At 38.9% G+C, this 13,400-nt stretch overlaps 1 protein-coding gene across 1 annotated transcript in view; it reads left to right on the top strand.

Annotated features, from left to right (window-relative positions):
• The window catches only part of FIBCD1 (fibrinogen C domain containing 1), a 1,778,954-nt gene extending 1,765,901 nt beyond the window's left edge, over window positions 1–13,053 (top strand). The window contains exon 7 of the mRNA XM_044058596.1: window positions 11,469–13,053. Coding sequence (XP_043914531.1) covers window positions 11,469–11,728 — 260 coding nt within the window. The 3' untranslated portion in view covers window positions 11,729–13,053. The remainder of the gene's footprint in view (window positions 1–11,468) is intronic.
• The last annotated feature ends 347 nt before the right edge of the window (window positions 13,054–13,400 follow it).

A 13,400-nucleotide genomic window follows, 5' to 3' on the forward strand; every position in this document is an offset into this window, starting at 1 on the left:
GGTGGGTTTGTTGGAGGTGAAGGTAAAAGTCTTTTTTGTCTTGGAGAATGTCTTTCTTGGTGGCATTTCTTAACTGTTTAAAGTAAAAGTGATCTGATGGACTTTTGGAGGCTCTCCATTTGGCCCAAATTTTATTTCTGAGGAGGATCTTTTGCCTAGTTTGTTTTGTAAGCCAGGGGGCAATTTTGGTCCTTATTCGGGAAGAGCAATAGAGGACGAGGTAATCTAGGATTTGAAGGAATCTAGTATTAAAGTAGGTCACTGCTTCATCAGGTTGAAGATTAAACATTGGTGACCAGTCACATGCTTTCAGTTCATTTTCGAAGCTCTCTGGATTAAAGAAATTTTTGGAATGGGAGGTTTTAAAAATATTAGTATTAGGGCTATGAATTATTTGTTTAATAATATAGGTTAGCATATGGTCACTGATATCGTCAGGAAGGGTTCCTGGTTTATAAGTATCAAGGTTGCTGTTGAGAAGGATTCAGTCTAGGGTGGTTTCCTTACCACTTGGCTTATGGATTATAGTATAAGTGGTTATTATTTGTGAGAATCCATAAAGATTTATGTGATTGGTAGGATTAGGGGAGCTACAGGTTGCCCAGTCTATATTAAAGTCACCTAACACAACGGTTTCCTGAGGTAGGTGGGTAGAGAGGTAACTAAGTATGTTTTCAAGAGTATTGATATTATTTCCAAGGGGGAGATATGTGCAAATTAGATTTAGAGTTGTTGATTTGTAGTTTGTCAGCAAGGGTTTCTGCATAAGTATCTGATGGTAGGAGCACATCGAAGGGGGAAACCTGGAGTTCAGATTTATACAAAATGGCTACACCTCCACCCTTTTAGGTTTTGCGGTCACATCTCAGGATATTAAATCCAGGAGGGGTAATTTCCTGGTCCAGAGTTGAGGGCTTTAGCCATGTCTCTGTGATACAGAGAATATCGAATGAGTGCACATCTACGAGTTCATGTAGGTGGGTAATTTTATTATTAATGCTCCGGATGTTAAAGTGAGTTATCAGGAGGGAGTTAGATGGTCTATTTGGGGTAGTGATAGCAGGAGATGTTAGGTTGTGTGGGTTACTGGAAATATCAGTATTGGGGCTGGGGTTTGGATGTATATCACCATCTAATAGGGGGTGTTGTTGAGGATATTGTACAAACTTAAGGATTTTGTAGTAGTTTTTTAGGGTTATTTTGACAAGGAAGTAAGTAACATGGGAAGATCTATGGTACTTTGGAAGTATATAGATAGAGGTGGAGGTTATGTTACTGTTGTTGAGGGAGTTTATGCGAGAAACTGGTAGAGTTTGCTGATACGGATGGTGTTGTTCAGGAAGAAAAAATGTTCAAAGAAGGTTAGTTTGTATGGTATTGTAAGAGAAGCAAGCGTTGTAGTTAAGAGTAGTAGTTTTGTGTATACAGACTTGTGTGTTGGGGCCATTAGGATGTGTAGATAAGGAGTTAGAGTATGTTGAGGGAAGGAGTGTAGTAAGTAAAAGTAAAGGTGGGAGAAGGAGACAGTGCTTTATGAGGTAGAGTAGGTTGAGGGAAGAAGTGTACAATAAATTAAAATAAAGGTGGTTGTAGGAGAGTAGCTGTATAATATTTGTGATACAGGATGTGGTGTGGAGAAGTTAGAGAGTGGACCTAAAAAGGTAAATTAACTTAATTAAGGAATTGTTGAGGTTGGGGGTGGGGCTGTTAAGTTGAAGTAGTAAGTGATAGGGTGATAATGGGAGGGGGTGTTGCTACAGAAGTATATGGCTAGGACCACTGGGGGTTGGTGAGAATTGGGGGTAGGGTAGAGGAGCGGAGTGATCCTGAAGGGTGAATGGAGCAGGTTAGAGCAGCTAAATGAAAGAGTTTACAGAGACAGTTGGAGAGGAAGAGATTCCTGAGGCAGAGAAAGTGGTCACGGGTAAGTAGAATGTGGTGAAGCAGTTAATAGTAGAAACTACATTAAAACTATGCACTGGTAAAGTGTTTTTGTTCTACTTATGGATTTGAGTCTCTCAGTGTCAATTTTCCTATGGTAATTGTGTTGGATGGCACACAATAATTCTGAGGAAGTTATGTACCAGATAAGTGCCCCCAAATTACCCTATTACATAGCCATTTGATTCTAGTTGTTCTTACCTGATGGAGACATGAAAAAAAATAAATGAATTCATTTCATATTAAATAAAAGACAGTCAGGGTCTACACAAATCCACTGGAACTGTAAATATTTGTCACTTGTGCCAAAGGGGTGTTGATTTAACTATCACCACCTTTCTCAATTCAATGTCACTCACTTGTCTTCTTTGACAGTCATGCCTGACTGTCGCAGAGGTTCCCTCACGCAATCCATCCATATATCCATCCATTCATTCATCCGTCCATCCATCACTTTCCTGGAATTCTTGTTTTCTTCTTACTGTTTCTCCTGTATCATCTTCTGCTTTTTTGCCTATTTGACTGAACCACTGTAATCCATTCTTCATAACCTTCCCAGCAGTTGCTGCTACTTTGGTTTCTGCTCTGCTGTCCTTATTTCATCCTCTGTCCCGCAGTGTGTATCCTACCACCTGTCTCAAGCACTTCATCCCCATCACCTCTAGCTTTCTTAACTGCTGTGCCTTTACTACCCTGTTTTTTGTGCCGTACAGAAATACTGGTCACACCACTATTTTGTGCATCCTACTTTACATCTTCTTTGGCATTCCTCTGTCACACTGTGTAAGTTGGCCACAGACCCTCTGATTCCAGCCTTGACCTCTGCATTCAGACTTCCCTTCTTCTCATCCACCAAGTCAAATGCTTAAAGATGTTAATGTGCTCCAGTATTTTATTTATTTATTATTTATTTATTGCATTTGTTTACTGGGAAAGTCCACATGGCCTAAATGAGCCCATTTTCAGTGGAGGCTCAGGGAGAAAAGCTCCACATTTAAGTACATACAAGGAAATATTGCACACAATACAGACTATATAAAACAGTTGTAGTACATGAAAATCAAATTGATAATAACAGTGAAGAATTGTTTACTTCTATTATTTCTACCTCAGTTTTCAGCTTCTCCTGATTTCCCTCATTTGTTGCCATGACAAATGTCTTGTCTGCACTTAGTTTCTTCCCATGTGCATTCTGTTTTGCATTCCAGTCTCCTATAATTTGCTGAAGATCCTGTTATAATGCCACATCTTCTATGTACATCAGCTTTGTCATTCTGTCCCCAACAACCTGCTTAATAATGTAATTCATCACCAGTATGAACAGTAGTGGACTCAGACTTGAACCCTGTTGCACATCCACTCCCAATGGGAACCCCTCTGTGAGTCAGAATGCTTTTCGTGCTTATGTCATTGGGTCCTTGTTTAGCTAATATTTTTAACAGAACTGTTCAAATTGGCTTTCTACCTTGTCATATGTTTTTCCAAGTCTAGGAGTGCCCAATTAGACTGTTTCCTCATCTCTTGTTTTTTTTTCTCTACTACCTGTCTCTCTGCAAATATTAGGCCAGCTGTTCGGCATCTTGATGTGATTCCGAGCTGCTCAACTTCCGTCTTACTTTCTACTACTCTGTATATTAGTTTATCAATCACCCTGTCCAGTAATTTCATACACTGGAAATTTCATGCAGTGGAACGTGAATTTGATACCTCTGTACTGCCCATAGTCATTACTTCTCTGCATTTCTGTAGCATTGTGTTACCTAAAATGTATTAAGAACATGTATAATTTAATGTATATTCATCTTTCCCCATACAGACTTGTTTTCTAAAGCCACGCATTTTTTATATCTTGTATTTATTGATTTGCTGATAAAAACAGGGACTGTAAACTCTTGATGTGATTTGTGTTGTTCAGTTCCACATTTACTGTTAGACACTATTCGTGTGAAAGCTATAGTGACATACTGAACTCTACATAGGGCTTTTTCAGCTTGCACATTAGTACCTTTCATTTATAATACAGTTAATTCTATATGTTATACATTCTGAAACACTTAAAAAACACTTCTCAATGCTGAATATTGACTGCTCTGGTAGTGGTCTATGACAATGGTATGATAAGCAGGGAAGAGGATGAGAACTACAGGGAACTCGGACTATACAAAATATAGTGCAAACATTAATTCTGTTCAATTATGAGAGTATTCACTTAAAATAATATAAAAATGAAAGAACATTGATTATTTGAAGAAATGGTGGTATTGATATAGCAGAGTATTGCCTTTGACGCTGACAGGACATTAGGACCAATCTCACAGCACAAAGCTAAGAAGGGACTGATAAAAAGCATTAATAACTACTGAATTGTAGATTCCTTGAAACATACTACCTTCAGAAGAGCAGGAGATATAAGCAGTGAAAAAATATATTGGTAATACAGTATAGTTATAATGTAAGATTAAATTAGAAAGTGGCTTAAAATAAGAGGAAACATGTAAAAGTCATGTTAATGGTCTGCAAACAAAATAGGTTGAAACTATCTGAACATATTACTAAATAAGTGTCCTTTTTCTGCCTTTAGATGCTACTTTTATATCGAACACAGGTTTCTATGCTCATTATTTGTATTATAATGACATTTCAGAAACGTAGAAGTGGAAAAAGAGCTATAGAAAAAGTGGCCAAAAGAAATGCAGTCATGGCTAAATATTTAGGTAGTGAGCAGGGAGAGAGGGGAGAGAGGGGAGATCAGTCTGAAGGAAACAGGGAGTATAAATCTGCTCAGAGGTAGGCAAAGGGGATGAGGTATAGTCTGGAGACTTAATTGTAGAGGTGAGCAAGTCCACATCAAAGAAGAATACATCAGGAGGTGGAATAGCTGAAGTTGGAAGGACAGATAATGGGGGAGTGGAGCTAATGCCACGGTTACATAAGATATATATCAGTTAAATATAGCCATGGCAGGATTAGGGAAGAAAATGCCACTGACTAGTGACTCAGCCACCAACTGTAATTAAGACTTAAAGTAAGAGAGACAGCTGGGATGAGATCTAAGTGAAGCAAGTACCAGACTTTACTTACACTGAGCAAGACAGGAAAGTTCCCAAGGATATCAAAAGGAAAAGGAAGGAAGCAGATTGTGGTGCCAGCAGGCATGTAATATCCCTCAGAGCAGCCAGCTGTGGCAGTAACAAGCAAAGTTGGAATGTTAGCTGAGATACACCAAAAAATAAGTCTGGAGAATGCTTTCTTAGAAAGGCTTCCAGTGTCTGCAGCAAGTCTACAAAGGAAACAGTAGATTAAGGAATATAGAGAGTGGCTGAAACAATGAACGGTGGAGAATGGCCTAGGACTTGCAGGAGGTTGAGGGGACAGCGGGAGTAGAGATTAGCCATAAATTAGAAACAAGTTGCACCTCATCCTTGAAAGGATTGCAGTGCTAAAGAGAATGGCAAGATACATCTGTATAACTGTACCATTAAACTAAGAAAGAAGAGGAGGGTTTGTAAAGGATATGCAATCAAGAATCAGGCACAACAAGATGTAAAACTTAGACAACAGGCATGAAACAGGCAAAGAAGACTCAGAAAAGGGATAAGTGGTGGTGTTATTATTCAGTACAATGAGTCTGGAAAAATGGGAGGAGCTGCTGGCAGTGATTTAAAATGACAATGTGGGAAGAGTTGGCATAACAGAGGCATAAGCCAATGAGAAGAGAGAATGAGATGTTCAAATCTCAGGCTATAAATTGTACCGGAAGTAGAACAAAAAGAGAGAGCTGGAGTAGGCTGGTAATCTATATAAGAATATATCTCAAATACCATAGTGGTGCAGCAGATAGCACTGTCACTTCACAGCAACAGGTTCTGCTGTTCAGTTCTCAGCTAAGGTTCCTTCTGTGCAGAGTCTGCTTGCCCTCACTGCATTCATGTGGGTTTTCTCTGTGCACTCCAGTTTTGTTCCACATTCCAAAGACATGCAGTAGATAGACTGGACAGTCTAAATGTGTGTGTGTGTGTGTGTGTGTGTGTGTGTGTGTGTGTGTGTGTGTGTGTGTGTGTGTGTGTGTGTGTGTGTGTGTGTGTGTGTGTGTGTGTGTGTGTGTGTGTGTGTGTGTGTGTGTGTGTGTGTGTGTGTGTGTGTGTGTGTGTGTGTGTGTGTGTGTGTGTGTGTGTGTGTGTGTGTACTGTATGGAAGAACAACCATGTCAGGATTAGCCACCCATCAGTGTGAATATTGGCTAGATGTTGCTGAATGTGGGCAGGGATAAGAAGAATAGTACCCAGAAAGGGAATGCAGCAAGAGTCCAGAGCATTGCCCAGATGAAGAAGCAGGGGACAGCAAGAGCTGAAACCAAAAATAAGTTCCCTGCAGCTTATGTAGAAGGAACTGGTTGAAGACTGATGAACAAACACAAACTATCAGCCCCTGATATATCTAGCTAGGAAAATTTGTAACTGTATGAAACGGTAAAAATAACAGAGTGAACGGAGGAATGTCATAGTAATGGGGTGGACTTGAACCTACCATATCCATACTGGAAGATCCTAACCATAAAAGGTTATAGGGAGACAAGGGTAAGTAAGGCTTTGAACCAGAAGGATTTCAGTCACATGATAAGTGAATGCACCTGTAAAATTAGAATCCTATATGCACTAATAACCAGGACAAAAGGAGTTTGGAGTGTTGATGTGAAGGCACCCCTAGTGAACAGTTAGCAAGTCACTGTGTGGTTTGGGGAAAAAGCATGATAAGGCACTATGAAGGGAGCTGGGCAGTTATGGAAATACGTAAAGCAGGAGTTAGGGGACTATGAGTTAGAGATGGAGTGCTTAGGTGGGCAGTAGAAGGACTGAAGCGAGGTAAAAAGGCAAGCTGAGTAGAAGGTACAGGAGGCCATAGACTGCACTCACGTTGCAATAAAGGACTACATAGTGTGCAAGAACAAAGATATATTAACCATAAGGGGTGCCACTCTATCATCCTCCTGGTGATCGGAAATGTATAGGGTAGAATATGCAGTTTGTCTATAGGCCAATTAGGCAGTGCCTACAACTGCCCAGGTGGTGAGACAAGAGATTATGGCATAAGAGAGAGAGAGAGAGAGAGGCAGCCTACAGAAAGTGGAAGGCAGGAATGGGGGCGGGAAATAATCAGAATAAGAAGTTTAAAAGAAGGCCTGCAAAACAGCAACAAAAGGAATGAGGTCAACAAAGGAACAAGTCTAATGGGAACAAAGGATCAACTGTAATGGGAATTAGCAGACAGGACATCAGAAATGGGAGCAAAGGGCCAAGTCTAATGGGAATTAGCAGGCAGGACATCAAGAACTGGAATAAAGACCTTGTTAAGTATATCTCAGAGAGATGGAAGGAATACAGATTTTTCCAGGCTAAGTAAAAGTGGGAAGGGTCACATATGACAAGGACAGAGCTGAAGTAATGAATGAATGCTTTACCTCAGTATTCAGCAAGGAAAGGGTGACATGCTGCAAAGCAGGAGGAAGGGAAGGGAAGTTAAAAGACCCTCAAGAACTATAGATCACTCAGCCTGACTTCAGTGGAACACCAATAGCTACAGATCTATGTGCCTAACATCACTGGAATCCCAGCAATTATAGATCACCCAACCAGACTTCAGTGGAACCCCAAGAACAGGAACTATAGATTACTCTTCCTAAAAATAGATCATAGAGAATGCAAACAGAAATTCTTATTGCTTTCCTGGAAGACAACAACTTCCTGAACAGCATCCAATGTGGTTTCCTGACCACGAGAAAATGTACCTGATTCTCTTGGGTCTATATCAGTTCATCAATGGTTCATTTCCACAAACCTTCATTCATCAACCCTAATACAGTGAACGTTCACATCAGTGAAATGTCACTTCAGCAAATGACTTACCCAGTTAAAGGAATGAGATGTCCAGCATTCTGACCGTCACACAAAGCATAGTATTTCAAACCCACCCATGTGGGGGACTGCACCCACCACACCCCCTTAACTATATATAACAACTCCGAGATTGCACTACAGTGGGGAAAAAGGCTAATTTCTTATGATGGCCAACTTGTTCCTTTCCCTGGGTAAGTCAATCATTGAAGTGAACTTCACTGATGTGAACATTTGCTGTATTAGGGTTGATGAACGAAGGTTCTCAGAAATTAACCTCTGACAAAATGATATAGACCCATTCACTTTTATAACTGGGCCACTGGGAAAGTGGACAAAGGAGTGGTAGTTGGTAATATCTGCCTGAACTTCAGTAAAGACTATAACACAGTCCCACACAGATTGCTGTAAGGAGTGGAGTAGGAAATAAAGAACTGTAGAAGAGCTTGTTTGAAGAATAGGTAAAGTGGATGATATCAGGAGCAGGAGATATATGACTAGTGCAGTGCAGTCATGCAGTGGCCTGATATGGTCTATGCCATCTTTCATTTGTTTATCTCAGACATATCTGAAAGAACAGAGGATAGGATAAATCTTCCATTCAATGTCAATTAGATATGGGCTGCAGATTTGGAAAGTGTGGCCATGTGGATATAGAAGTAGCAACTGAGGTTCATTGCAGAAAAATGCAAAGACGTATACTTCAACCACAATAACCTAGATAGAAGCTGAAGGAACCAAACAAATGATAACAGAGAAGGACAATGATCTGAGAGTGATCTGACCCCAAGACTGAATCACCTGGAACAGTTTGAGAGGAGACCAATAAACTAGTCACAGGGATGTATCCTTAGGGGAACAATTACGGAAATAAGGAGGTAACACTACATTCCCTCTATACTGTGTGCACCTTTGAGGCCATAAAAAGAGGTGACATGAGGTTATTAGTGGGAGTCTAAAACAGGCCACCAGAAAGCCAAGAGGTGTAGAGGACAAAAGATATGGACAGAGACCAAACTAAACAGAACATTTTACCCGAAGACCAGAAGAGACAGAATGTGATATGGATTCACAAGGCACTCATAAGTAGATGTAAAGGGATCAACCTGAGCAGGAAGGATAGATGGGGAAGCACACGCCATAGGCAGAAGATTGAACGGACAAGCTAGTCTACAAGTGTGAGAAATTTCTTCTTCACAGAGAGGGAGGAGGATGAATGCAGTTGACTACTAGAGCTAGTGGTGAGGAAAAAAACAGAGAGGCATTCAACAGAGCACTGAAGAGATAAAACATGGATAATGGGAAAGGGGAGCAACAGACATAGCATTTTGAATGCATTAAAAGAGCAAACTAAACAAAAAAAATATATCCTCCTCTGGCTTCTCTATCCCTAGCTGAGGGTAAAGTGGAGAAGGTAGCAACCTGCTGAAGAACTCTTCAAGCTGCAACTTGTTAATAGCTGTTTTCCATTTGGATTAACTGCAGGTACAGTTTCTGTTAGTGCAGAGGCAGTAATTTCAAAGTTTTGAAGCTTTTCAATTTTCTGTGTGGTTTTGTGATAGAGTAAATACTTTTTTAAGTAACGGCTTATTAATAAGGGGGTGTGAGGACAAAGCCCCCTACTTGGGGGTGCAAGGGGGGCTTCCCACTGCAAAAAAATATATATATATATAATAATTTCATTGTCTGGTTGGAGCTTCAGCCAACTTGTTTCAAACATGTTATATAAAAATCAGTGAGATGTACTGGAATCATTTCCTTCTGTTAATTAACAAATTAAATGGAACTTGAGAAAGGTATGGCTTGAAGTTTGCTCAGAAGGATAGTATTCAGATTAGCCAAGTGATATATTTTGATATTTTAACATTATATTAATTAGTTGTCAGTGCAATTTTTTTTAAACATTTTGAATTCTGTTATAGTTTTCTTTTTTTATATCTGAAAAACATTCATGTATTTGTATCAGTGATAAATATAAAAAACGTCTAGGAAAAATGGAACAGTGTGTATCTCTCTACTGCTCTTGCATCACTGAGTGTCTCATGTTTATAAACATCGCTGGGATTTTGTTTAGTTCTTTTAGGAGACAGTTCTTGAAGCATTTTGTAAAGAGACATTATCATGCCTCTACAGTTATTATTAGTAGTAGTAATGGTGGTAGTATGTTGATGTTGTAGCTATTTGCTAAAAGAAATCTACTACTCAAAGTGTTTCCTTTATGGCTTTTTTTTTCATTGTAACCTTCTTGAATTGTACACTGTACAATGCACAAATATATTTAGGAGGAAACAAACTGCTGTTTTAAAATATATAGAAACAGCAATGGCCAAGATTCAGAGATGCATTGCAAACTACACAAAACCACAAATCCTCCTTGCAGTCAGCAAATCGTTTGAGACTCAGAAAGACATGCCAAAGAAGGATTTGTACTCTTCTTGTAGTGTGCTTCATGCAAACAAGACCTGTAATATATTAACTGATTAGTTATCATGGGACTGTGTCAATTTATCAATGACTGATTCAGTGATAGCTGATAGAACAGGATCAATTCACTGAAACAACTTGCAGTGACAATTGAGCTTTCTCTTTTCTCCACTGTTGTGCAACCACATTTTGTGTGTGTGTGTGTGTGTGTGTGTGTGTGTGTGTGTGTGTGTGTGTGTGTGTGTGTGTGTGTGTGTGTGTGTGTGTGTACAGTGTGTGTGTCTGGGAATGTCCTGCCCCACACAAAAAAAAACTTTCCTCAATTGTTCACTGAAAGTAGTTTCAATGAGTAGGTTTCAAACTGTCAGCATTCACTGATACAGTTGTCAATAGAATAATATAATTCCATGACCATGCATCAGAAACACCACCATTAAGTACAGTTATCCTGATATCCAGTGGTTATATCCAAACAGGTGCATGCCATTAATTTCATGCATGCATTATGTTTTCTATGGAGCAAATTTTAAAATTTGATGTGTAGATATCAGCATGTTTTCAGTGTTATGCACTATATCAGTTAATTTATATACAGATTTTTACACGTGAAGAGGAGAATCTACACCAATGTATTGTAGGGTGCTATGTGACATACAAAAATTACTCAGTTGAGATGCAAGGAGCTATGCAAATTGTGTGTGTCTTAGCATCCCAGTAATAATAAAATGTGCAATTTCTCTTTTATTCCTGTCTTTGAATCTAGGCCAGTGTTCTTCTTTGCATCAAACAAGATACATGGGGAAGCAGGCAAGACTGAAATGCATACTGACATTAAGCTATACAAACAATTATCTCCAAGAATTTTTATTTCATGGGTTTGAATGATGCATGTTGTTTATCATTATCTTTCTGTCACACTTCCCCCTCCTTCCCACATTTTTGTCTTGTGATCTATTACAAGTGCAGTCAACATTTGTCATTGACAAATATTTTGTTGACGTTCTTTTGATTCATATTTAATTGCTATAGTTCAGTCATTAGTTTTCTACCTTTTGTATTTGATATGTTGTCCTTTTTCAGAATTCAAAATAATTTAGCTTTTATTTAATCAATTTCCTATATAGTTAAGTTTCCAGCAAATGATCAGTACATGCTAAGTATACATGTACCCACATTTATACCCATATAATATGAAGAGTACTTCTTTTACAGGTGATTCACTTCTGAAACACAATGGAATGAAGTTTACTACAAAAGACCGTGACAATGACCACTCAGAAAACAACTGCGCCACTTTCTATCATGGGGCATGGTGGTACCGCAACTGCCACAATTCCAACTTAAATGGGCATTACCTCAAGGGTCATCATACCTCCTATGCAGATGGAGTGGAGTGGTCCTCATGGACAGGTTGGCAGTACTCGCTGAAGTTTACTGAAATGAAGATCAGGCCAACAAGACATGATGACTAACCCAAGAGCCACCAGGTGGATTCAGCCATGGATAAACATTTATGGCAGTGGGGTCCATATATGCTTGACATATATTGACTTTTGACCAGGCTAATTCTGTGAATCATATTCATTAAGACTCTGGTAGAGTGGTTGATGTTAGGGATTGTAGTAATATATTTTTGATAGCCAGTTACAAACCAATACTTTGCCCATGCACTTCTTTACTCCCTTTTGTAAAACTGCTAGACCTGCTTTTGAGCAAGATGTTCTTATCCTTCTTCGCATTCTTCTTACAATGTTCATTTTTTTTTCTTCTTTATTTGGTCAAATCTTAAGCACAGAGGAGCAATAGTTCTTTAGATTTTACGTGTACTGTTTTATTGAGTTAGCTGTGGTGAGGCTATTCTCAGAAATAGGGTGTGTTTTTGGCTTCAGTTTAATACTATTATCACTAATTAATGAAATAAAATATGTATTGAGTATATTACTTAGAAAATGGATGATGAAATAAAACAGGTAATGTGCAGATTACACAGAAGATGAAAACGTGACATACTGGCAGGGAGTCCTTAAATTGTTAAGCATATTTCTTATAAGTACACATCATAAAACAAATACTTAGAAATTTTCTAAAGAAAACTGAAATATACCGCAGGTGTATAGCTCTGTATATGACTAATATTTAAGAATAAAAACAGAATATAATCAAGAGGTGATGTGTTTAAAATAACAATAGTAAAACATAGTTAAATATGTAAAATGATCGATTATAACATGTCTTTATACTAAAAATGTGTATCTTCTTAGCTGCTGTTTACATCTTGATCACAGATTTCCCCATCATTTGTTTACAACCTATACTCCAAAACGGTATCTGAAACATGAATTCACAGTGGAGTTAACAAATCCTTTTAAAGCCTAGATCTGAAGAAATATCTGCACCCTGTCCTGTACATGGCATTGGAAGCATATTTGTAAAATTACCTTGAAAATAATGTTATCATCTTCAAGCATAACAATACTCTGAGTAAAATTCAGTGCAAACCAGAATATTTATTTATTTAGGTTTACTACTGAAAACTTGAAATGGCATACATTGAACAGTTACATGGTCGACCCAAAATCTTGAATCTAGAATGGCGAAAATGCGGCCAGGTCGAACCTGAATATATCAACACCTGTAGTTCACTGTATTCGACATAGCAGGAGGTGACGTCAGTCACCCATGCTATGCAGTTTACCATACCGTGATATTCCAGACTCAACGGTATGTGTATTTTATTATTTTGCAGGGGACCAAGCTCCCCTGCATCCCCTGCAAATTATATATACCAGCTCTGAGATTGCACTACAGTGAGGAAATGGGTTAATTCCCTGTTCCTCACTGCACCACGATCTCCATTCACAATGCCGAACTCAGATAATCGAAATACACTACCCATTTGCCGTAGTGTAGTCGATGTTTTTTGAGTGGGCATTCTGCCCATTGGAAAACTGCCTTTCAGTCACATGCCAGTCGACAGCAGTCACTACGCAGATTCAATAGTAAACCATTTATTTATTTATTTAACATGTGTTGACTGGGAAAGTCCAACTCGGACAGAGCCTATTTTCAGCTGAGGCCCAGGGAAAAATACTCCAGAAGCATGTCTTTGGAATGTGGAAGGAAACTGGAGTACCCAGAGGAAAC

This window comes from Protopterus annectens, chromosome 16.part0 (genome assembly GCF_019279795.1).
Source record: "Protopterus annectens isolate FY-2018-M chromosome 16.part0, PAN1.0, whole genome shotgun sequence".
NCBI lineage: Eukaryota > Metazoa > Chordata > Ceratodontiformes > Protopteridae > Protopterus > Protopterus annectens.